The sequence below is a fragment of the Sorex araneus genome, chromosome 8, assembly GCF_027595985.1.
Source record: "Sorex araneus isolate mSorAra2 chromosome 8, mSorAra2.pri, whole genome shotgun sequence".
Taxonomy (NCBI): domain Eukaryota; kingdom Metazoa; phylum Chordata; class Mammalia; order Eulipotyphla; family Soricidae; genus Sorex; species Sorex araneus.
In genome coordinates, this window is record NC_073309.1 from 49,057,062 (window position 1) to 49,081,496 (window position 24,435).

Genomic DNA, 24,435 nt, shown 5'->3' on the forward strand with positions numbered 1-24,435 from the left:
GTGCAAGGCAAATGCCCTACCCGCTGTGCTATCGCTCCGGCCCCATTGGGGGGGCCATTTGTTGCCAGGGATCAAACCCAGACGTCTTCCACCCAGCACACACATGCCAGCCCTTTCAGCCAGCTCTTTAGCAAGGAAGAATTTCTTTTGAGGTGGGGAGGAGAGGGCAGGTTTGGGCCACACCCGGCGGTGCTCAAGGTTTACTCCTGTCGGTGCTCAGGGTAACTCTGGGGGTGCTTGGGGGACCCGATGCAGTGTTGGATATTAACCCAGAGTCGGTTGCGTGCTCAGCCAGTGCCGTAACGCCTGCACTCTCTCTCTGGCCCCCAGGGAGGAAGAATTCTTTATGTAGTTGATGTGGGGGTCGATGGAGGGGGGCCCCTCACCTCATTGGGAGAACTGTAGTTCTGGGGCCAGTTGAAGACCTGAAAAGAACCCCCCTGCCCCTCCCCCACACACACCGCAGTACTGTCTGCCCAGGGGTTATAATTCAAAATAAAACTAGGGAGACCCAGCTAAAGGGATTCGGGAACGTTTGGACCTTCCAGAGCCGTTCAAAGCGGTCGTGTTTCAGAGGTCAGAGGTCAGCTGGCAGCTGGGGGCCCGAGCACTGGTACAGTGAGTCAGGCACTTTCCTTGCAGGTGGCTTTCCCGGGTTTGATCTCCAGCACCTCCTGTGGCCTCCTGAGCCCACTGAGAGCGATCCCTGAGCTCAGAGCCAGGAGCAGGACACTGGCAGGTGTGGCCTCGAAACAAGACATCACAGCCCAGAAACTTCCCAGCCATGTAACTGGCTGAGTGGCCGAATTGCTTCTGTGCCTCGGATTTGGGGCTGGGTGGTTCGGCTGTGCTGGGGATGGATCTAGGGTCTCCCGCAGGGAAGGCCGGCCTCTACCCCGGCACATGTGCCTCGGTGTCCCTATTTGTCATGGGGTGGTAATAGTTATAGCACTCACCTCTGGGTTCTGGTGAGAACTGAGTTCTCCTCAGAGACCGGAGAGAGTCTGAAAGGGGTGAGTGCAGGCAGGAGGCCAGGGTATGAGCCCCCCGCCACCACGTGGTCCCCTGAGCAGGGCCGGAGTGACCTCTGAGCACAGAATCAGGAGGAATCGTGAGCACTGCCAGGCGTGTCCAGAAACTTATCTTCCTGATGTTTTCCCACCCTCAAGGAACAAAAAAGCATTGTCTGCTGATACTTACCCGGCAGGGGAGAAACCGTGATCTCGAAGGTGGTTTTCCCAGGGCGAGGCTTCGCCGTCGCACTCTGGATGTGCCGGGCCCGGCGATTTCCCCAATAGGGAGACTCGACTGCACGATTTGTGGTGGGGGAGACCATCCTGGGCTGCGTGGCCCCTGGAAGCAGTCAAGCTTGGGGGCCGAGGAGCTGGGTCAGTGGGAGGGGTGCAGGCTTTGTGTGCAGGAGCCCCAAGTTCCGCTCCTGGCATTGCCTGATCCCCCAAGCACCCCTGGACTGTTCCCAGAGCTCTGAGCAGGAAGGAGCCCCTGAGCACTGCAGGGTGTGGTCCAGAAATAAACAAGCCAAGAATTCTCTGTAACACCAAGACCGGACCGAGCAGGCTGCCGCCTGTGGATATTGGCCAAGGTTCTGCCATCCACACAGCAGGGCCGGAGGGGTGAGCAGAGATGGCGCAGGGCCCCTCAAGTTCTCGGTCACCAAGACAGTCTGTGCAAAGGTCCTGAGGCTGATTTCTTCTCTGCTCAGATTGAGTCTCTGTGAGTGGCGACAGAGCCAAGGCATCTAGGCATCCGGATCCGGGGCGGCTGCCTCGGCTGCAAGCCGGGGCTTCCTTGACCACCTCCCCATTTTCTCCCTCCAGGTTGCCATCAAGATCATCGACAAAACCCAGCTGAACCCAAGCAGCCTGCAGAAGGTGAGGCCAGGAGAGACAGCCGGGCAGGGCTGGGCAGGGCTGGGGAGAAGTTTCTGGAAAGTGTCGCTTTCCCCTTTCTCTTTTCTCCAGCTCTTCCGAGAGGTCCGCATCATGAAGGGCCTGAACCACCCCAACATCGGTGAGGAGAGGCGGGGCCAGCTGCCAGCCTACAGTGTAACCCCCTGCCCAGCCCCCCCATGCCCCCCCAGCCTCCCCCTCCACCCCCCACCTGCCCCGAGCGTGATTCCTTATGAAGCTCCCCTTGGCAGGTAGTGCTGAGGCTCTTGCTGGCTGCATGACCTCGGGCTGGTCAGGGAATATCTCTGACCCTTCGTCTCTTGGGGTCAGCCCTGGCTGATCCTGAGTATCCTGGGGATGCGACAGTGCGGGGGAGACAGGGAACAGGCTCAGTGCCTCGGGCAGGGAGCCACTCCAGGGACTGTTATTGTCCTTGTTGGTGTCTCATTGTCCTGGGGCGGGGACTGGGGGGGGGAACAGCACCTTCCCCAGTTTTCATTTGCTTCGTATTCCAGGGGAGGGGTGCGGAGTGCTGGGCTCGGCGTGGGGAGTGTGGGGACACAGAAGCAAGTCCCTGGTGGCAGGACTCGGGCATCCTGGGAGGCGGCTGGTGGGTGGGCCTGTGGCTAGGCTGGCCAGGGAGCTGGAAGGCGAGCTCTTGCCCTCTCTGAGTCACAGGGTGTTCTCGCGGGAAGATGGCCCTGAGTGGGGCGGGGTCTGCGCCTGGGTAACCACCCCCGTCCCCTTTGCAGTGAAGCTCTTCGAGGTGATCGAGACCGAGAAGACGCTGTACCTGGTGATGGAGTACGCCAGTGCCGGTGAGGGGCGCCCCGCACCTCCTCCCCCTCCTCGATCCCAGCCTGACCCCTCCCCCGCCCGCTTGCCCCCCTCCTCCCTCCCCAGCCCTGATTGCCCCACTACCCGGACCTGCTCCCCCATCCCTGGCCCTAGTCCCCTCACCCCTGATCCTGGCTCTGACAGTCTTGCCTGCATGCACCCCTTCTACTCCCCCACTCCTGGCCCTGACCCCCTGCCCACACGCCTCTCTGCAGGAGAAGTATTCGACTACCTCGTGTCCCATGGCCGCATGAAGGAGAAGGAAGCGCGGGCCAAGTTCCGACAGGTCAGGGACCTGGCCAGGGGACAGGGGCTGCCCCCTAGACAAGCTCTATAGGGGGGGTGGGGGCTGCTCTGTGATCTTGGCGGGGGCAGCAGTAGTGTGAGGGGTGACAGCAGGGGCGAGGCTCTGAGGGTGTGAGGGTCAGGGCTGTCTCCAGGTTAGGAAGGGTCACCTGCACATAGACCAGGGAATGGGGGGAAGTTAGTGGGCGGAGCCGAGTGTGTGGGGGAGAGTGTGTAGCTGTGGGGACCTAGTGTGGACGTTCCGGGAGCGAGGGGCTCGCTGTGTCTGCATTTGTGAGGGCGCCAGTCCAGCTTGGGGGTCTGTGACAGTGCCGTGGGGCCTCCACGTGTGCCCTGAGCCTGGGCTGGACCCCAGGAGGCTGGGTGGGGTCGCTGTCTCTGATCCCCCCCCCTCCCTGCAGATCGTTTCGGCTGTGCACTACTGTCACCAGAAGAACATTGTACACCGGGACCTGAAGGTGAGTCCCCCGCAGCTGCCCAACCCACCCCCAGCCCTCCCCCCGCAGTCCTCCATGGCTCCCGGTGACCACCGCAGCCCCACTGCCCTCACTGGCTTTTGTAGCAAAGACGGGCAGCCGGTGGGGGCAGGAGGAGGGGTTGAAAGGGCAGGAAGCAGGGTGGCCAGGCTGGGCCAGACCCTCACGGGCAGCTCGTGGGGCCTTGGCGCTCACGCTGGAGCCCCCTCAGGAATGGACTCAGGGCGCCTTTCCTGGTTTGCCGGGACGGTGCAGGCAGGGCAGGACCCAGAGGTATGGCCTGGCCCCAGGGAGCTGCCCTGAGGGCCCCCTGTTTTGTGCTGGGGTGCAGCAGGGGGCCCCTGCGCCCACCTCCAGGAAAGAGGTCCAAATGCAGCCCCAAAGAATCGCAAACAAAAGAGCTGTGCAAAATGCTAGCCCAAGCTTTTCACAAGTCAGCTCTAAAGCGCGCTGCACTTCCCGGGTCATGCAGCTGTGGAAGTTTCTAGACCTTCCCTGTATCTGGGCGGCCCCGCAGGAAGCCCCTGGCAGGTTGTTTGCTCCGCATCCGGCCTGCCTCCCTCTGCAGGACCGGGAGGGGCGCCCCCCCTGGTGGACAGTCATGGAAGTGACGGGAAGGGAGGCGCAGGGCTGGGGCTGCACCTCAGCCGCCAACCCAGACAGGGAGGTTGGGGTGGGACCTCTGAGTTTCCCGTGCGCCCCCCCTGAGCAGGGGGGCCATCCTTACAGCGTGGTTTGGGGGTTCACCTCTCTGAAGTGTGTGCGTGGCTCGGAGGGTGTGTGGGAATGTCCTGTGTCCCTGGCAACATTTCCAAGGGTCAGGTTTTTGTAAGGATTTGCAATGGTAAAAACCTGAGGGGGGCTTGAGCAATAGCACAACAGGGAGGGCATTTGCCTTGCATGCGGCTGACCAGGGTTCAATTCCCAGCATCCCATATGGTCCCCTGACCACCGCCAGGGGTAATTCCTGAGTGCATGAGCCAGGAGTAACCCCTGTGCATCACCAGGTGTGACCCAAAAAGCAAAAACGAAACAAAACAAAACAAAACAACACAACCTGAGGCAGAGGCAGAGGCAGAGGGATGGAACGGGCCAAGGCGCTTGCCGTGCATGCCGCCAGCCCCATGGAAGCCCTGGAATGCTAAGCATAGCACAGCCCCAGCAGCCCCTAACACTGCTGGCTAGGCATACAGGTGGCATGCTCGAACCCCAGCACTGACCTGCCAGCCCAGCTGCTGAGAGTTCACCAGGCCCAGGGCTTCCTGAGCCCCCCACCCACCTGCCTCCCCCCGAAGCTAGAGACGACTAATGGGTTATTGTTCTCCATGTTTTGCATGTAAGAGTCCCGGGTTCAACCCTTGGCACCACATTTTCCCCAGGGCATGGCTGGGAATAATCCAGAAGTAATGCCAAGTATGATCACCCTCCTGCCCCGCCCAAAAAAAGCTGGAAAGGGCCAGAGCCATAGTACAGCAGGCGGGGCGCTTGCCTCGTGCGCTGGGTGTGCCCCCCAAAAAAGCAGCAGAGGTGCCGTATGGCCAGTAGCGCCAACCTGATCCATGGCACCCCCACAATCCCACAGTGTGGCCTGGGGGCCAAGCTGTGGGTCCCACCATCCGCCCCCTCTCTTTGCTCCCAGGCCGAGAACCTCTTGCTGGACGCTGAGGCCAACATCAAGATCGCCGACTTCGGCTTCAGCAATGAGTTCACGCTGGGCTCCAAGTTGGACACGTTCTGTGGGAGCCCCCCGTACGCCGCCCCAGAGCTCTTCCAGGGCAAGAAGTACGATGGGCCAGAGGTGGACATCTGGAGTCTGGGGGTCATCCTGTACACCCTCGTCAGCGGCTCGCTGCCCTTCGACGGCCACAACCTCAAGGTACTGGGTGGGGCAGCGGAGGGCTTGCCCTCCACCAGGAGACCCCCCCAGCCTCCTGCACCCCACTCCCACAGAGAGCTGGACAGTGCCAGGGGAGAGAGGGGGGTCCAGTTCCCAGCTCCCTCCCGAGGGTCCTTCTCTGCACTTCCGTATGTTTTGGGTCATGCCTGGCGATGCTCAGGGGCTACTCCTGGCTCTGTGCTCAGGGATCACTCCTGGGGTGCTGGGGGGGGCCCTGTGGGAGACTGGGGATGGTGCCCTCCCCGCTGTCCGGCCGCGCCAGCCCTCCTGGCGCTGCTGTGCTGACAGGCCCACACGGAGGCTGTGCCGTGCAGGTGTGGTTCACTGACAGGATGGCCCACCAGCCCCGCCTCGATCCCTGAGCAGCGCCCAGTATGTCGGGTGCCCCAGCAGGCTCTGTTTAGGCTCGATAGATAAGGGTGGGATTGAAGGAGGCCCGGACCCCACTGCGTCCCCACCCGCTGCAGAAGGTCACAGCGTGGATATTCTGTGAGGATGTTTCAGGGAAGGCGGACTCGGCGGCCAGGGAGATGGTCCAATGGCTGGCACGCGGGCTTCTCTTGCAGGAAGTGATCCTGTGCCAGGGTGAGCCCCAGGCGTGATGTCCAGAACACCCCCACCCCTCCCCTCACCGCCGTGCCCAGTACAGCTGGGTGTGGCCCAAAGCCCTCAGGACCCCAGAGGCACCCCTTCCCTCATGGATCAACATCCCAGGCAGTAAAGAAAAATGAGCAAAGGCCGAAAGCACGGGGTTGCGGGGGGTCTGGGCGGACCAATGGATTTCTTTGGACCTCGGGCCACCCCCGGCAATGCTCAGGGGTTACTCCTGGCTCTGCACTCAGGGATCGCTCCTGGGACCCTATGGGATACTGGAGGTCAAACCCGGGTCGTCAGCTTGCAAGTCAAGTGCCCGCCCTCCTGTCCTCTCTCTCAGGCCCTGACCAGTGGAGTTGCGGGAGTGTCACTTGTCACTGCCTATGTTTTGTGGTGGTTGTGGGGAGTCACTCAGGGTGATGCTTGAGGACCACAGTCAGCTGTGCTCAGGAGGCCATGTAGTGCCAGAAATCGAACCCCGGGCCTGGTATGCACACTGCCCGCCCTGGACACTCCTCGCCAGCCCATCACCATCACTGCTGCTGGGCCCAGCACCGGGTACGGCGAGGAGCCCGGAGAAGCTGCCCCACCACCCCTGCTGTGTGTGCAGGAGCCAACCTCTGTACCCCTCCCCCGCCACCCGGGCTGAGGGGCTCTCTTCCCCACTTCTCTACCTCCCTGATAGACACCAGCCAAGCCCAGCAGCTACTCCGGACTCTGCTCAAGAGCGACCCCTAGTGGTGCCGGGTTCCAACCAGAGGGGGTTTCCGCCAAGTGAGCGCCCTCACCCCTGCCTGATCCCTCGGCCCTTCCTCGGGCAGCGCCAGCCCTTGTCCCAGATGGCTGGGCAGGTGGGCACAGAGCAGGCTAGGCCGGGCCGTCAGGGACACGCCGCCGCTCCCCAGTTTTGACTGTGGCCAAGAGTTGAGCGCTGAATCCTCTGAGCCCAGCCTGCAGAAGGAGGTGGGGAAGATGCGTGATCCCACCTCCAGCCTCACTTCCCTTCCTCGTGCCCTGCCCCCCTCTCTGCAGCGGCCAGGGCCCCAGGGCTCACACCCAGAAAGAACCTTGCAGGCCCCACTGTGAGCCGAGAGCCCCTTTTCCCTTTTCTCTTTCTTATTTGTCTGTTTTTTTTGCTTTGGGCCTTACCTGGTGGTGCTTAGGGTTTACTCCTGGTGGGGCTTTATGGGGTGCCGGGAATTGAACCCGGATCAGCCACAAGGCAGTAGTCCTGCCCGCTGTCCTGTCACTCCAGCCCCCAGGGGTCGTTTATAAAGTCCCAGTCCCACCTGTGCCCATCCTGGCTTTCCCCTCAGCTCCCCCAGACCTCTCCTTGCCCAGGGAAGGGGCACCCAGCTGTGTCAGTCCTGATGTTGTCCCTTCCTTGCTGAGTAACCAGGACCCAGGTCCTTTCTGAGACTCAGTTTCCCCACCTGCAGAGGGGGACATGGAGGAGCCCCCCAAGCCCCACCTCCTGGCATGCAAACACCCCTCCCAGGGGAGTGGGCTGGCGTGTCATCGCTCCTGGTGACCTGTCCTGCTGGCATCGGAGACCCAGTGGCTCCTCCTCGGCATGGCAGGCCGACTTGGGACACTCCAGCACCAGCCCAGCTGCCTGACCTGGACCCCTGGCCCTGCCCTATCCAATCATGAGCAGCCCTGGTGCCGTGACTTCATGGCTCCAGGTCTCAGTCTCCTCATCTGGAAAATGGGCTCTCCAGTTCAGCCTGCCACCCGCTGCCAGCTGGCCTGAGCGGAAGCTTCGAGCCAAGGTGCAGGCCCTGCAGGAAAGTGATCCTGGATGGATGAAATATTCATCACCCAGGGCTGGGAGCATCCACTGCCACTGCTGCCTCCAGCCCTTTCATTTGTTTCCGGTTTGGGGGCCATACCCAAGGGGTCAGCAGAGCGCACAGCGAGCGACTTCCCTGCTGGACCGTCTCCTCCTCAGCGGGGAGGGGTCTGATCTCCCCCCAGGGGCCCCTCCCCCTCTCTCCCCTGCCTTGTTCCTGGTCCCCAGCCTGTGGGGACAGCAGGCAGGGGCCATACAGGCTTCATCCCTTTCACTCACTCCCTTGGGCCAGAAGTGAGCGAAGCCTTTGTCGTTGTCTCAGGGCCACACCCCACAGTGTTCAGGGCTGACTCCTGCCTCTGTGCTCAGCAGTGACTGCTGGTGGGGCTCAGGGGACCCTCTGGGGTGCCGGAACTCGAACTCAGACGGGCCGCGGAGCCTCTGTAACCTGTAGCAGCTCCCTGGCGCCGGATGTGTGCAGGGGCAGCTGAACCCAGTTGAGGGAGAGAGTGCAAAGTCCGGGGCGCCCCCCGGGTCTCTGAACACATGTTCCCATTTCACAGACAGACGACTGAGGGGGGGGGTGACCGAAAGGGCTGGGGTCTGCTCTCTCGCCTCTCTCATTTCTGGGAAGGGGATGCTGAGAGGATGCTGGGACGTGTGTGTGTGTGTGTGTGTGACGATCAGGAGGTGGGGCAGCACCCCAGCCCCCGCCCCACTGACCCCTGTCCTCTCATCCCAGGAGCTGCGTGAACGAGTGCTCAGAGGGAAGTACCGAGTCCCCTTCTACATGTCCACGGACTGTGAGAGCATCCTGCGGAGGTTCCTGGTGCTGAACCCTGCCAAACGCTGTACACTGGAGGTCAGTCCCCCACCCCCAGAAGGCCTGGGGCCACAGGCACCCCTGGAAAGGGCTCCCAGGCCCATCCTGAAGCGGCCCCCACAGCTTCGACTGCTCCCCCACCCCTCCTGCCATGCCAGTAATTAGCTAATGAGCTCCTGGGATAATTACAGGGGCCTCCGGTGGCAGGCGGAGGAGGGTGGCATCAGGCAGCTTCCTTGGGGGTGAGAAAGCAGAGCGCGAGCGCTCTCTCGGGGCGCCCTCAATTCTGAGGTGTGAAGCCTTCAGAGTGGGGGGCAGGGCAGTTTGCCCGTATGTGGGGGCGCAGAAGTTTATTGGTCCCGGTCCCTTCTGACATCTGGCCACCCCCCTTCCCAATTCTACAGCAAATCATGAAAGACAAGTGGATCAACATCGGCTACGAGGGCGAGGAGCTGAAGCCATACACGGAGCCGGAGGAAGACTTTGGGGACACCAAGAGAATCGGTGAGGTGCCGAGAGCCACAGGCATGGGGGCGTGGGTGGAGGAGGGGCCTCAAGACTCGGCCCGAGGTTAAGTCAGGGGCCACCGAGCGTCTGTCCCTCCTGCTTGTGGCCTGTGGTGTTCAAGGCAGGTAGTTCTCTCTGTGCTGCTGTGTCCTCCCCGGTACAGTGTGATGACCAGGGACCCAAGACCTCATCCAGCAGGTAGGGCCCTTGCTTTGCATGCCGCTGACCCGGGTTCAATCTCCAGCACCCAGTAGAGCCCCAGGAGCCCCGCCAAGAGTGATCTCCTGAGCATAGAGCCAGGAGTTAGCCCTGAGCACTGCCGGTGGGGTGGGGGAGACCCCAAAACAAAAGCAAAACCAAAATGAAATGATCACAGAACCTGAGATGGCATCTCTACTGGTTCTTATGAACAGACTAATTCACTGAGTTAATTAACTCAGCGTCGTAGAGCACTGATCAAGCCCGTGTTGACCAGGATGGCCGGTAGCTTTGACTGAAAGCAGAGACCGAAAGAAATGATACAAACTTAAGAAGAGTTTGGGCATATGTCATTAGGAACATGCTCGTTTGGAAAAAGCCCCCACATTGGCATATACCTCACCACTGCTTCTTTGGTCTCTCTCCCCCAAGCCGGGAACCTTCAAATCCTTGAGCCGGGCAGCAGTAGCACCCCAAAAGAGCCCCTGGCATCCTTCCGGGAATCCCATTCTGCACTCAAGGAAAGAGGCCAGTGGAACTGATGAAGGCCTTGAGCAGACTCTAACAGTAGCAAGTGATAGAACACCCGGCCGCTGGGGCTTAAACCAGAGATTTAGCCCAGCCACACGAAATTCCCATTTTTATGTGTCATAAACTGTCAACACAGGGGCCGGAGAGATAGGACAGTGGGGATGGTGCTTGTTCTGCATGTGCCCAACCCAGGTTCAATCCTCTGCACCTCACGTATTTCCCCAGAACACCATCAGGAGTTATTAGCTCACAGCAAGGATTAACCCCCGATCATTGCCAGGTGTGACCTCAAAATAAAGACTGTCACTGTGAGACCAGGAATGTAGTTCAGTAGTGAAGCATTGCATGCTTGTGGCCCTGGGTTCAATCCCGATTCTACCTAACGAAAAATTGTTTAATCAGCAGTTTAACCAGCTAGTGATATGTTATTCATACGAACCAAAAGGCCTTCAGGCACGGCTGGATCCAAGTGCTCAGAGACTGTTGTTGGGGATCTCAATGGTGGCTTCTTCCCCAGGGAGCTCCCCTGGTAGGAATGAGCTGGCAAGAACAGTCCAAATACCACGTCGGGAAGAGAAGCCACTTTCTTACCTGTCCAGTTGAAGTCCTAAACTTGTGCCCATTGGTTACCACTACACCAATCTGACTTCTTCGAACATTCCGATTTTGAGAGGTCAGGATTCTGAGGTATATACTCAACCCTGAACCAATCAAGGGGCGTTTGACTATGGGAAATTCTGATTGGTCAGATGTAGGTCATGTGCTTGTCCTAAGCCAATCAGTGGCTGTAAGGAATTCATTCTGATTGGCCAGATGTGGATTGTGTGTACCTCTCTGAACCAATCACTTCTGTATTGGGCATAGAGGGACCGGCCCTAGGATATTCCCGCCTTGGGGCTCAGAGCAGGCAGGCTTTATGGCCCGGTGGTGCGAGTGCGCCATGAATATTCTTCCAAGGAAAATCAGGGTGCTGCTGGCAGAATCAGGAGGGGCTCCTGAGCTGGGCAATGAAAATATCACTTTGTGGTGCTGACATACGAAGGGAAGCCAGAGAGATAGTACAGCAGGATGATGCGCTTGCCTTGCATGGTGGCCAACCCCGTTAGATACTCGACAGCCCATAGCACTGCCAGAAGTGATCCCTGAGTGCAGAGCCAGGAATAACCCCTGAGCATCGCCAGGGGTGGGCCCCTCCATCCCGCAAAAAAAAAAAAAAAAAGAGTGAAGGGAGGGGTCTGAGGAGACTGACCCTTCTCTCCCCCCTCCCCCCAGAGGTGATGGTGGGTATGGGATATACCCGGGAAGAAATCAAAGAAGCCTTGACCAGCCAGAAATACAATGAAGTGACTGCCACCTACCTCCTGCTGGGCAGGAAGACTGAGGTCAGAAGGTGTCGGGGGCGGGGCATTTTGGGGGGCACAGTGTGGAGGGCAAGGGTGTGCTGCAGCCGGCACTGGCACCCTGAGACTGAAGCTCCCGGTCTGTCCTCCTGCAGGAGGGTGGGGACCGGGGCGCCCCGGGGCTGGCCCTGGCACGGGTGCGGGCGCCCAGCGACACCACCAACGGGACGAGTTCTAGCAAAGGCACCAGCCACAGCAAAGGGCAGCGGAGTTCCTCGTCCACCTACCACCGCCAGCGCAGACATAGTGATTTCTGTAAGTATCCACCATGCCCTCACCGAACCCCCACAGCAAACCAGGGCAGGATTTGATCAAACGCCCACCAGGCCTGGCCCAGGCCTCTGTGCGTGAGGAAGGCCTGGGTTTTCTCAGATGCTGCACAGGCATGGGAGGCCCAGAAGCAAAGGGAAAAACTGAGCCACTGCAGGGAATGTGGAGGCAGGAATGGACTGCCAGGGGCGCGGGCAGCCGGAGCCAGGGCGGGAGAGCTGATCACGGGCCTTGGTTCAGTGTCTGGCCCGATGTGGGTTCCTCCAGCATTGTTCAGAGTGGCAAAACCAGAGGCAGGGAGATGGCTCAAAGGTTCAGAGGGCAGGCTTGGCATGTGGAAGCTCCAGGTTCATGCCTCTGTCAACCCCAGGGTGCCCTGAGCACCTCAGGGGTGACCTAAAACAAAATAAACCAAGGGACTGGCGAGATAATACAGGAAGTAAGACCTTTTATGTTTTATATATATATATATATATATATACATATATATATATATATATATTTGCGTTTTGGGTCACACCTGGCAATGCACAGGGGTTACTCCTGGCTCTGCACTCAGGAATTACTCCTGGCAGTGCTCAGGGGACCATATGGGATGCTGGGAATCGAACCTGGGTCAGCCACGTGCAAGGCAAACACCCTACCTGCTGTGCTATTGCTCCAGCCCCTGTTTTATATTTTTTAAATTTTATTATTATTATTATTATTATTATTATTTTGCTTTTTGGGTCACACCTGGCAATGCACAGGGATTACTCCTGGCTCTGCACTCAGGAATTACTCCTGGTGGTGCTCAGGGAACCATATGGGATGCTGGGAGTTGAATCTGGGTTGGCCACGTGCAAGGCAAATGCCCTACCCGCTGTGCTATTGCTCCAGCCCCCCATTTGTTTTATTTTATTTGGGGGCCACACCCAGGGCTTACTCCTGGCTCTGCACTCAGGGGTCACTCCTGGCAGGCTTGGGGACCATATGGGGTGCCCGGGATTGAACACAGGACGATTGCGTGCAGGGCAACTGCCCTATCTGCTGTACTATCACTCGGCTCCCAGGAGGTAAGGCTCTTGCCTTCATGCAGCCTCCTTGTAGTCAATCCCCGGCACACCATAGCATCCCCCAAACACTTCCAGGAGTGATCTCTGAGCCCAGAGCCAGGGCTAAGCCCTGAGCATTGCCCAGTGTGCCCTTCCCCCCCTCAAAAAAAACAGCAACAATAAAAACTGCCACATCAGCCACTCTCCTCTTTGCCCCTCAGTTTCCGCCTGTGCCACTTCTCTCGCTTTCTTCCCAGGCAGCAGCTCAGCTCCTTATAGCTGCCCAAAGAGTAGCTGGAATCTCTTTGGTTCGTGTCAGGGATGGAGTGATAGAATCAGGGTCCCACTGGGACTAATCCACTGTAATTGGGACATCAGTGGCGCCGTTGTGTAAAGTGTCTGCCAAACACTGCCCTCTGACCTCTCTCCCACGCTCAGGTGAACCTTTTGCACCTGAAAGGCAGTTCATCCCCTGCAGAATGGAAATAGTTTCCCTCACCACCACCTCCACCAGAAATCAGGTCCAGAATTTCCAAGAGACTTTCTGAAACTTCCTACCTACGCATTACCCAGGTGTTGCTCCTCTGCACGTTTTATTTGTTTGTTTGGTTGGTTCTGGAGCCACACCCTGCGGTGCTCAGGGTTTACTTCTGGCTCTGTGCTCTGGAGTCACTCCTGGCCATGCCCAGGATCGAGCTGTGTGCAAGAAGAGCACCTCCTGCGCGCTGGCTCTCCGGCCTGCCTTCTGTTATTCACACGCTGCATTTGCCCAGTCAGCAACCTTGTTTTCCGAGGGCCCTTGTGTTCCCAGGCTCAGTTCTCTCCGTGAACAGGTGCTTGGAACGCTTCGATCCAGCTCCCTGGCGCGTTTCCCGGGATGGCCCCGCCCGTGGACACACCTAGCTCTGTTTGGGTTATCGGTGGCCAGAACAGCCGAAGCAGCCCGAGACTCTTTTAGGGACTAACTGCCCTGTAAGGAGGTGCTTGGGGGTGCTTCCCACTCTTGGGGTCTTGGAAATAGAGGAGGGCCGCACCCTCATCACGTGGTTTAGGGGGTCGGCGGCTTTCACCCATGTTGTCGCAGAATGTGCTTTGCAAAAACTAGCCCGTGCCAGGATGGCCAGTGGCCCCCGATCACCCAGACCCCAGGTGGGCCTTGCGTTCCCTGGAACCCCAGCCCTAACTGTGTCCTCCCTTTGCCAGGCGGCCCCTCCCCGACGCCCTTACATCCCAAGCGCAGCCCAACCAGCACGGGCGACACGGAGCTGAAGGAGGAGCGCCTGCCAGGCCGGAAGGCCAGCTGCAGCGCCGCAGGAAGTGGGAGCCGAGGGCTGCCCCCCTCCAGCCCCATGGTCAGCAGCGCCCACAACCCCAACAAGGCTGAGATCCCAGAGCGGAGGAAGGACAGTGCGAGCACCCCAGTGAGTGGGCGGGGAAGGGGTGCTGGGGCGTGGCTGGTGGGTGGGATGGGGTGGGACTTCCTGTTGGTGCAGGACAGGGGTGGGACTTTCTGTTGGGTGGTGGCCGGAGTTGGGACTCCCTGACCTCTCACCCTCAAGAGCCACTTGGTAGGTGCCATCAGTTCTGCCCGCTGATGTGCCAGGCCCTACAGGCTTCTCTCTCTCCCCTCTGTCCCCCTGCAGACAGGTGCTGGACTCTGTCTGAGCTTGCACTTGATGTTAGGCAGTAAAATAGGGTGACGGGTTCAGAAAAGACTTTATTAGGCCTGCAGCATGGAGTGAGGCAGGGAGAAAAGGCAGGGAGTGAGGCTGGTCCTTACCAGAGTGGTGGGAAGGCTTGGAGCAGCGGGCCACGGACCAGCCATGGGGGAGCAAAGATGCACAGACACAGCGGAACGGGCCCACCAAGGGGCTGCCCAGGCTGCAGGACGATGGCCCAGATGCCCCACCTGCCACATTCTTGATGTCTAGAGGGCTCAAGATCCTGCAGTGATGGGCCGGATCCGTTGTCGGGAAAGACCAAGGCATCAGAGGAATCAGGGCAAGATGGAGTTTCTTTCCTGCATCTGACGTTCCGGGAATGGTATAGTACAGGTGGAGGAGCCAGAGAGACTCAGCCTTGGGCATCAGGGGTGGAGGAAAAAGTCAGAAATCTGGGGCTGCAAAGACCAGTTTGAATTCCATGGGCGAAGCTGTGTGACCTTGAGCAAGTGACTGTGCTTCTTTGAGCTTTGGTTTTCCAGCCAGTGACAGGGACCTGTGAGGGCACTGGAGGACCGTGTTCGTACAGACCAACACAGTGTCTGGCTCCGTGTACACGGGGAAGGAGGGTGGTTTTTTATTAAAGTAACCTACGCCATGTGACCCTAGAAACGGAAAAGGAAATTAGCTTCCCCCAAGAAAGTAGAAGGAAGGAAATAATAAAGAGAAGAGACAAAGTTCATTGGTGAAGAAGAAAACAGATGTATACTAGAGAAAAGCAATCCAAGCTGGACTCCTGAGCGAGGCCTACCAAGGGGGCGAAGATGGCAGAGGCTGGGAGACAGCTGAAAGGGCTGGAGCACATGCTGTGAGAGGGGGGCCTAGGTTCCAGTTCTGGCATTGCACTCTGCCAAGAGTGAGCCTAGAGGTACCCCTCCAGCTCCGTTGGGTATGGTCAAACTCCCACCCCCTCGCCCCCCGAAAAAAAATAGGAAAGGAAGAAAGTGAACATAAATCACTTTCATCAGAAATAAAAATGAGGGGCCAGAGCAATAGTACAGCAGGTTTGGTGTCTGCCCTGCACACAGCTGACCCAGGTTTGATTCCCGGCATCCCATATGGTTCCCTAAGCACCACCAGGAGTAATTCCTGAGTGCAGAGCCAGGAGTAACTCCTGAGCATCGCTGGGTGTGACCCAAAAAGCCAAAAAATATAAAAAAATAAAAATGAGAATGTCTTCCTAAGAGATAGGAAATTGGTATCAGGAACAATATTATTTAACCACTTTGATGTAAAGGACACCTCTCTAGAGACAACCAAAACTTACACAGAAGAAATAGAAAACCCGGATATTCCTGCTCGTGTTAAAGAAATGGATTGGACTACACAAAAATTGCTCATGAAGAGGGCTGAAGCAATAGTCAGTGATGAGGGCATTTGCCTTGCATGCACTTGACCCGGATTCGATCCCAGCATGCCATATGGTGCCTGAGCACTGCCAGGAGTGATTCTTGAGTCCAGAACCAGGAGTAAGCCCCTGAGCATTGCCAGGTGTGACCCAAAAAATCAAAACAAAAATTTGCCCATGACAAAAATTCCAGATCCAGATGGTTCAGATTCATGGTATCCATCCAGACATTGAAAGAAGAAATTTTTTTCTGCCCGTCTTGGACAGACTTCCCGAGGCTCAGAGAAATCGCAGCCTGGTCCAGCTTCTGCAGCTGCCATCGCTGTCTTCCGAACCCCAGCGCAGTTTGTGAGCACAGATGTGGACAATACAAAGTGACCCACCTAAGTGGGGGCAGGGTGCCAGCGACATACCTTGTGGATTTTGGGGGTTGCTTTTGTTTTGGGGGCCACACTGTGGTGCTCACAGCTTCCTCCTGGCTCTGCACTCAGGAGTCACTCCTGATGAGCTTGGGAGACCATCATGGGTGCTGGGGATCGAGCCATAGGCAGCCACGTGCAAGGCAAGCATCTTACCAGCAAGCATCTCTGGCCTTGCATATTGGAGGCCTTCAGTTCGATTCCTTGTAAACCCTCCCCCGAAGCTGTAGGTGGGGGCCCCACGGAAGCCACCGGCTCAGGTGTGGTTATAAACAGAAGCTTGACAGGGTCCCAGGAGGGAACTGGGGAAGGCTGGCAGAGGAGATAGCCAGGCCAAAACTTGAGAGCAGCTGACTGTTGCGGGGCTTGGGTAGTGGGTTAGGACCACCCCCTCGGGAACCGTTCCTGACCTACAGCTCCACAGGACCGCTGGCCTTCCGGTCCCAGCAGCTGCGTGCCCCAAAGCCTCTATAGATTTTTTTTTTTTTTTGCTTTTTGGGTCACACCCAGCGATGCTCAGGGGTTACTCCTGGTTCTGCACTCAGGAATTACCCCTGGCAGTGCTTGGGGGACCATATGGGATGCCGGGGATCGAACCCGGGTCGGCCGCGTGCAAGGCAAACGCCCTACCCGCTGTGCTATCGCTCCAGCCCCACCTCTATAGATTTTTGTCCTTTAACCTTTCCTGTCTTTAAGCTGGAGCTCGAGAAGGAACCATCTCCCGCTGCCCCCGGAGGCTAGAGGGTCCCAGGTGGGTAAGGCGTGCCCCTTCGCCCCTTCACCCCGCTCCGGGCCTTGTCTCCCACAGAACAATCTTCCCCCCAGCATGATGACCCGCAGAAACACTTACGTTTGCACAGAACGCCCAGGGTCCGAGCGCCCGTCACTGTTGCCCAATGGCAAAGAAAACAGGTATGAGGATCTGGGCAGCGGTGACTCCTGGGTGGGGGTAGGCAGGAACCCCCCCGCCCCCAGCTTCATGTCATAGGTTTTGTGGGGAGGCTGTCTGCCGTGTCCCCCGCCCCCACCCCGCCTGTGGCTCCCCACAAGCCCTCCCGCCCCAGGAATCAGTCATCAGCGCCGGCAGAGCAGTGGGTGCTGTGCTCCGCCCACGAGTGCTGGGAACCTGTACGGAGTTTTGTTTTTTATTTTTGAATGATCCATTTTTAGAACCCGAGTGGCGCCCCAGAATGTCACGGCTTCAGCCGCCTCTGGTTGGCTGCTTCTCTGGCTGCTTGGCCCGAATCTGAATCCTCTTTCAGCTGCCAGGCATGGGAAGCTGGCATAGACTGAGCCTGGCTGAATCCGGTCAGGCTGTGCAACCCCCCCACAACACACACACACCCTGGCTCCGCTGGTCAGGCTCTGCGGGGGCGGGGCTCTGAGGGGTGGGGCCTGGTGGTGTGGGGGCGAGGCTGGGGGAGCGAGGCTGTGGGAGCGGAGGTCTGCTCCTGGGTCTCGGGACTCAGCCGGATCAACAAGATGAGGATCCTGGGCCAATAAGCCGCTCATGGAGCATCTTGAGAGAGATGAGACGAGAGTCTCTGGGCCCGGGGACTCTACCCCCAAATGGTCAATCAGGTGCCTGGCACGTGTGAGGCCCTGGGTTCCATCCACGAGGCTCCATGTTCTCGCCAGCAGAGGTTTCCCCATGAGCACAGGGAGAACTGGCTGGAGAGAAAATACAGAAGGTAGGGCGCTTCCCTTGGCATGGGTTCGAGCCGGGGCACCCGTAGTGCAGTGTGGGGTCTAAGCTGGGGCACAATGAGGTGTGATCCAATCTCTCACCGCCTCCAGACCACCAGCAAAACACAGATTGCACTGATATGCGTCCGGGATTTAGATGACCGAAGGCAAAAGCGTTCACCCAGAGATCTCTCTGTATCTGCCCGTTGCTGGCTTTGGAGAGGGGAGGGTTGGGCCGTGGGGCCCGCAGCGGAGCGGCTCAGGGAAGAGTAGGTCAGATCTGCACAACCGTTCGGGCCGTCCAGGCGGCCGCGACTCTGGGCTCCAGGGCTGGGCTCCTGGTCGCAGGACTCAGCCAGAAGGTGGCTGGAGCCCCGCCCTGACCCCTTTCTCTCCACCCCCAGCTCGGGGACCCCCCGGGTGCCGCCCGCCTCCCCCTCCAGTCATAGCCTGGCTCCCGCCTCGGGGGAGCGGAGCCGCCTGGCTCGCGGCTCCACCATCCGCAGCACCTTCCACGGCGGCCAGGTCCGGGACCGACGCACCGGGAGTGGGGGCAGCGGGGGCGTGCAGAACGGGCCCCCCGCCTCTCCCACGCTGGCCCATGAGGCCACACCCCTGCCCACCGGGCGACCCCGTCCCACCACCAACCTCTTCACCAAGCTGACCTCCAAACTGACCCGAAGGTGAGCCCCACAAAACTGGGGGGGGGCGAGGGGGAGATGGGGAAGAGGGTGGACTCAAGGGGCCTAACCTGTCTTCTACTCTGCTCCGCCTCCTGTGCCTGACTTCTCTTCCTCCTCCTCCTCTTCATTCTGCTCCTCCACTTCCTCCACCACATCCACCTCCTCCTCCTCTACTCCCCCCCTCACCTCATACTACAGGGTTACCCTCGATCCCTCGAAAAGGCAAAACTCTAACCGCTGTGTTTCGGGCGCTTCTCTGCCCCAGGGATCCAAGATCAGTAAGTCTCTGTGCTTTCCTCCAGCTGCATGTCTGAGCCAGTGTGGGGAAGGGGCTGCTGCAGGGGTGGGGGTGGGGCTTGGGGATGGGGACATCCATATGTGGCTCTGTTGGACCCTTGACTCAGTGAGCCACAGCAACCATGAGCAAGTCACTGGCCCTCTCTGGTCCTCACTTGGCTCCCCCCACTTTTTTTTTTCTTAAGCATAACAGATTTTATTTGGAAGTTCTGAGGAAGCGAGGTGAGAGAGAAAGGCACTCACTCACGAGAAAGTTAAGAGAGAATGTGGGCTGCTCCCACGGCCAGGGAGCCCCCGTACACCTCCTAGCATTAGATATGAAAGTGCACACCTCAAGAGGGGAGATGTGGGAACCACGTGGGCCTGGGCCTCACTTTGCTTGTCTGTAAAATAGGACAGTAAAAATAGTGCCTTTTTGCTTAGGCTTTTTTTTTTTTTTTTTGGGTCACACCCGGCGATGCTCAGGGGTCACTCCTGGCTCATGCACTCAGGAATCACCCCTGGCGGTGCTCAGGGGACCATATGGGATGCTGGGATTTGAACCCGGGTCGGCCGCGTGCAAGGCAAACGCCCTACCCGCTGTGCTATCACTCCAGCCCCTGCTTAGGCTTTTGTGTCATGATAGCATAGCACGTGGCCTTGGACATACTCTAATGTCAGATTGTGACTGTGATAATTATGAATTGTGCACATGGCACCAACCTAAGTCTAGACTGGCATAAAGAACTGAGATAAACCCCTGCGCGGGCAGCAAATAAGCAAAACATGGGCTGGAGTCATAGTACAGCAGGTAAGGCGCTTGAATTGCACGCGGCCGACCTGGGTTCAATCCTCGGTACCCCAGATATGGTCTCTCAGAGACCAGCAAGAGTGATCCCTGAGTGCAGTCAGGTGTAATCCCTGAGCACCACCAAGTGTGGCCCCAAAACATACCAAAAAACAATAGGCAAAAGAGACCAACTATCAAATAGTTCCAATGGTTGATCAGGGGTGTAGGAGAGGGAGAGGTGCAGTTTCAAGGAGGAAACAGCTTGCTAACGGGGTATCTTCTGACCAAAGGAGGGGGTGTGTATGTGTGTCTGTGCGTGGCTGTGTGTCCTATTTGCAGGTGTGTGTCTGTCCACCACACCTCTCTTTGTCTTCCAAATCTTTCCTACAACCTGCACTAACCTTCTCCAAAGGGGTGCCCCGCTGGGGGCAGAACAGAAAATCAGATCCCAACTCAGGCATTTCCCTGTTCTAGTCAGCATGGAGGGGCCCGGCGGTTGTGGGTTAGGGGAGGGGGCCCCCTCTGCTTAGGTGAGACATTCTGCCCCCTTTCCCTCCCCTAGGGTCACAGACGAACCTGAGAGAATCGGGGGACCTGAGGTCACAAGGTGAGTGAGCGTGCTTGCCCTGACTGCCACAGCAGCCCCTTCCGTTTTCCTAGCTCATCCCACCTCCCCTTTCATTAGTGCCTGAGTCTCACCCTCTGTTGGCCAGTTTCCTGTAATGCCCCTCAGTCCTCCTTCCATCTGCCTCCCTCTTTCCCCCCATCCCTGAGCACCCTACCTTGAGCATCGTTGACATCAGCCACTTCCATCTGTAGCCAACTGCACCCTCATTGATATCCCTCCCACTTCCATCCCCTTTCCCCGATGACAAACACAGGTCTTGGCAGCTGTGTGTCAGCAGGTGACAAACGTTATCTGAATTCTCCTGGAGGAACTTGGGCCTTGTGGATAATAATCTCCATCTGGCTTTTTGGCCCTGACATAGCATCAGGGCAACCATATTGAAAACTAAAGCACATGGGTATTACAATAAGTTTACTTGTAGAAGCAAGCCGTGTTCATTTGGCCAAGCCCTGTTTTGGATGGACACAGTACTAGTTTAGAGACAAGGAAACAATAGCAATTCCCAGCCAAGTCCCATGGCAGGCTCTCATTGGCTGGGGTCAGTCACATGTTTGGCGTGGCCTACTCTGATTGGCCATTGTTAGTTAAATGCTCTTCCTTAAACCAGTCGTGGTGGCTCTGGTGAAGTGCTCTCATTGGTCAAACCAGAATCATGTATTCTCTTAAGGTTGAGTCTGCCTCACCTAAGCTGGAAAGCCTGCATGTGCACCGTTAAATTTTAGGAGGAACCTTTGAGAGTTTAGGTAGAACATTTCTTTGTTGTGCAGGGCCCCCTTGCTCATCACAAAATAACATCCAGACCTGGAAAGCCAGTACACGGGTTAAGCCATTATGCTTGCATGAAGCCAACCCAGTTTGCATCCTGGAACCGTTTATTGTTCTCTGATCACTGCCAGGAGGCAGCTCTGAGCACAGAGCCAGGTGTGGCCCAAAAGAACCCAAACCCAGAACCAAAATAAAACGTTTCTTCAGAACCGGAGCAGTAGTACAGCGGGTAGGGTACTTGCCTTGCACACGCCAACCTGGTTGGACACAGTACCCTGGACACTGCTAAGAGTGAGCCCTGAGCACCACCAGGTGTGCCCAAAAAACAAAAACAAGAAACAAAGTATCACACACCCCAATTTTTTAAAATTATCTCTAGTCTTTAGGAATTACTCCTGGCAGTGCTCAGGGGACCATATGGGATGTTGGGAATTGAACCTGGGTTCAAGGCGTGCAAGGCAAACACCGTACCCGCTTGCTATTACTCCAGCTCCATGTGCACCTGTCTTAAGACACTAACTATGGGGGATGGGGGAAATATATAATACAATACATATGTATAATATATACACATGTATAATAGTTATACACATATACATACATATGTATATATAATATATATGGCCAGGGGATAGGACTCAAACTCATTAGATCCCCAGCACCGAATGGTCCCTGAGCTAGGGTAGGTGTGTTCCCAGGCCCACAACCACCTCCAACCCCGAACAATAAAAACACCCTGATATTGTTGGGGCAAAGACCCTGGTCTTGGGTGGGGAAAAAAATGGATCCTCAAAGGACAATGATTGTTACCGCCAAAAGAAAGATATGTTTAGTACCAGAAACCAGAATTTTTGACTCTTTAGACAAAGCATGAGGCCCAGCTGGTCTGGCAGGGCCCTGGTTTTCGTCGGGGCATTCTGGCCACAGGGGCATCCTTGCAGCCTTATCTCCTGGAATCCAGGCTGGCTCAGCCCTCATCCTGAAGGCAAGAGGCTCCAGCATCTGTTCCCGCCTCAGAGCAGGACCTGGGAGCTGTAGGGCGGCTTCCGTCCTCGGCCACGCCCAGCTGCGGGGAATGCTGGGACATGTAGTTTCCAGCCCCGGGACCCCTCTTTCTGGGGTTGGAGGAGGCCACATCTGAAGGGCTCTCCAGGAGGGGGTCCCCAAGTGGAGCGCGTGGGGGGCCGACCTCTCTCCTCCCATCCTTGACCCCTGGCCTCTCGCCCCTCCAGTTGCCATCTACCTTGGGATCAAGCGGAAACCGCCCCCCGGCTGCTCCGATTCCCCTGGAGTGTGAAGCTGACCAGCTCGCGCCCTCCCGAGGCCCTGATGGCCGCGCTGCGCCAGGCCACGGCGGCCGCCCGCTGCCGCTGCCGCCAGCCCCAGCCGTTCCTGCTGGCCTGCCTGCACGGGGGTGCGGGCGGGCCCGAGCCCCTGTCCCACTTCGAAGTGGAGGTCTGCCAGCTGCCCCGGCCCGGCCTGCGGGGGGTCCTCTTCCGCCGCGTGGCCGGCACCGCCCTGGCCTTCCGCACCCTCGTCACCCGCATCTCCAACGACCTCGAGCTCTGAGCCGCCACGGTTCCCCCCGGGCCTTGCTCGGCCTCATTCTTGACCCCTTTGCTTCCCCTGGAGGGAAAGGGGCCAGGGAGCGGATTCAGATTCCCGTGTCCTGCAGCCTGGCCCTGCGCTCAGGACAGGGACAGACCAAGGTCCCGCGACTGTCCAGCCGCCGGGCAAGAGGGAAGAGAGAGGGGGACTTCGCAAGAGGAATTGGCGCCTTCCGGCCAGCAGAGCCTCCAGCTGACCTGTCCTCCCTCGCCCTGCCATGGGGCACTCGAGGAGACTTTGGGGGCAGAAAGGGAAACTGAGGAAACTTCCGTTCCTACCCCACAGCTCAAGAATTAGGCCTTGGGCGGGGCAGAAAGTTGCTGAGCCTAAAGACTGGGGGATTGGGGGGTGTGGGGGGTCCTTGGAGTGGGAGGTCCCAGAGGCAGATTCCTTCCCCTCTGTCTCCCCCATGCTCGAGCCCCCCTCCTTCCTGCCCTAGGTGGCGCAGGGCAATTTGTACAAACCCTTGTAAATACCCCCACTCCCTCACTCTGCAAAAATATCCGGGGGAGCTACCACAGTCACCTCCGGTTTTTAAGTTATTATTCCCCTCGTCCCCCATCAGCCCCCTCACCTGCAGCCTGTTGCCCAATAAAATTAGGAGCATCCCCTGCCCCCCACACTGACCCTGGGTTTTCCGGGGTTTCCGTCCCCTCTCACCATCAAGATGAAGAGAAGGGGATGTGGCTCCTCGGGGGGCAGGGGGGATTTCCTGGCCAAGACTCAGTTTCCTCATCTGCAGAATGGCAATTGTGGGGTGGGAGATGAGGCTTGAGGGCAACTGCAGAAGAGGTAAAGCTGCCAAGAGGCCCCCAGTCACTGTTCGTCGCCCCTCTCCCCCCAGTCACTCCACTCAGCACCCTGAGCACTCGTTAGACTGGACTCTAAGCCACTCCACACTCCAGTAGTACATTTACTCAATAAACAGTCATTGACCCGAGCCAGGCCCCCGTGCTCGACTGGGGGGCAGGGGGGCGGGGAGCCCAGCTTTCGGCAGGAGCATTAGGGAAAGAACATGTTGGTGTGTTGAGTTTGGACTTTGAGGGTTGCGCTGGAGTTGAATGGGTAGGCCCTGGACCACAGCTGGGAGCGGGGGTGCCTGATATCTCTTTGAAGAACCATAGGTGGCAGCAGTATTGGCTTAGTGACCCATCCACGCTGAAGCCAACAAGGACTTGTTTGTTTGGATGATCTGCATTTGGTGGAGTATAGCTCTGCCCTACGAGACATGCCTTGGATGCCTTGGCTTTTAGGGTCTTTTTCCTAGTTCTCATCTTTTTTTCCTTTTTTTTTTTTTTCTTTTTGGGTCACATCCGGGATTGCACAGGGGTTACTCCTAGCTCTGCACTCAGGAATTACCCCTGGCAGTACTCAGGGGACCATATGGGATGCTGGGAATCAAACCTGGGTCGGCCGCGTGCAAGGCAAGCGCCCTACCCGCTGTGCTATTGTTCCAGTCCCTCCCTTTTTTTCCCCCTTTTCAAGCCATCCCTGGGTCACAGTTTCCCTCAGTAGAAAAGAGGTGTATGACTTAAGGTTTGAAAAGTGCGTCTCGTGAAGTGGAGTGATAGTGGGGCAGGTAGGGAGATTGCCTTGCACACAGCACTCAAGTTTGATCCTGAGCACCGCTGGGTGTGGCACACGAGAAATTTTTTTTTCCTGCAGGTTCTGAGGATTCTATTGAGTGTTCCCATTATTTCCTTTTGAAACCTCTCCTGAGGCCCACCTGGTCTCCATGCTTTGCTGGGGAGAAAGGGGTGAAGGAGATCTCACCTATTGGACTGAGTAAAGACGATTGACATGAGCAGCACCCAATAGACGTTGAAGTGTGTCTTGCCTTTCATTGGCCCTACCACTCCTACAGTTTCTGCTTCTTCCTGTTCCGCGCTGTAAAAAGCAGATACCTAAAAACTTCAAGGGAGGGGGTCGGAAAGGA

General features: G+C 57.8%; 1 protein-coding gene and 1 non-coding gene across 3 annotated transcripts in view; both read left to right on the forward strand.

The window, feature by feature from the left end:
* The window catches only part of MARK4 (microtubule affinity regulating kinase 4), a 29,314-nt gene extending 5,875 nt beyond the window's left edge, over positions 1–23,439 (forward strand). The window contains exons 3-18 of one of the 2 annotated variants that reach the window (XM_055145708.1): positions 1,839–1,892; positions 1,983–2,031; positions 2,663–2,728; positions 2,963–3,033; positions 3,455–3,511; positions 5,169–5,405; positions 8,555–8,674; positions 9,040–9,139; positions 11,144–11,253; positions 11,367–11,526; positions 13,779–13,996; positions 16,872–16,975; positions 18,154–18,432; positions 18,631–18,710; positions 20,061–20,105; positions 22,124–22,330. In XM_055145708.1, coding sequence (XP_055001683.1) covers positions 1,839–1,892; positions 1,983–2,031; positions 2,663–2,728; positions 2,963–3,033; positions 3,455–3,511; positions 5,169–5,405; positions 8,555–8,674; positions 9,040–9,139; positions 11,144–11,253; positions 11,367–11,526; positions 13,779–13,996; positions 16,872–16,975; positions 18,154–18,432; positions 18,631–18,710; positions 20,061–20,105; positions 22,124–22,188 — 1,815 coding nt within the window. In that variant the 3' untranslated portion in view covers positions 22,189–22,330. Of the gene's footprint in view, positions 1–1,838; positions 1,893–1,982; positions 2,032–2,662; positions 2,729–2,962; positions 3,034–3,454; positions 3,512–5,168; positions 5,406–8,554; positions 8,675–9,039; positions 9,140–11,143; positions 11,254–11,366; positions 11,527–13,778; positions 13,997–16,871; positions 16,976–18,153; positions 18,433–18,630; positions 18,711–20,060; positions 20,106–22,123 lie in introns of both variants that reach the window. The other variant, XM_055145707.1, reaches the window with a different exon arrangement.
* Positions 1,193–1,356, forward strand: LOC129406876 (U1 spliceosomal RNA). The gene has a single exon (XR_008631303.1). It is a non-coding gene; the product is annotated as a U1 spliceosomal RNA (small nuclear RNA).
* Positions 23,440–24,435: the final 996 nt, after the last annotated feature.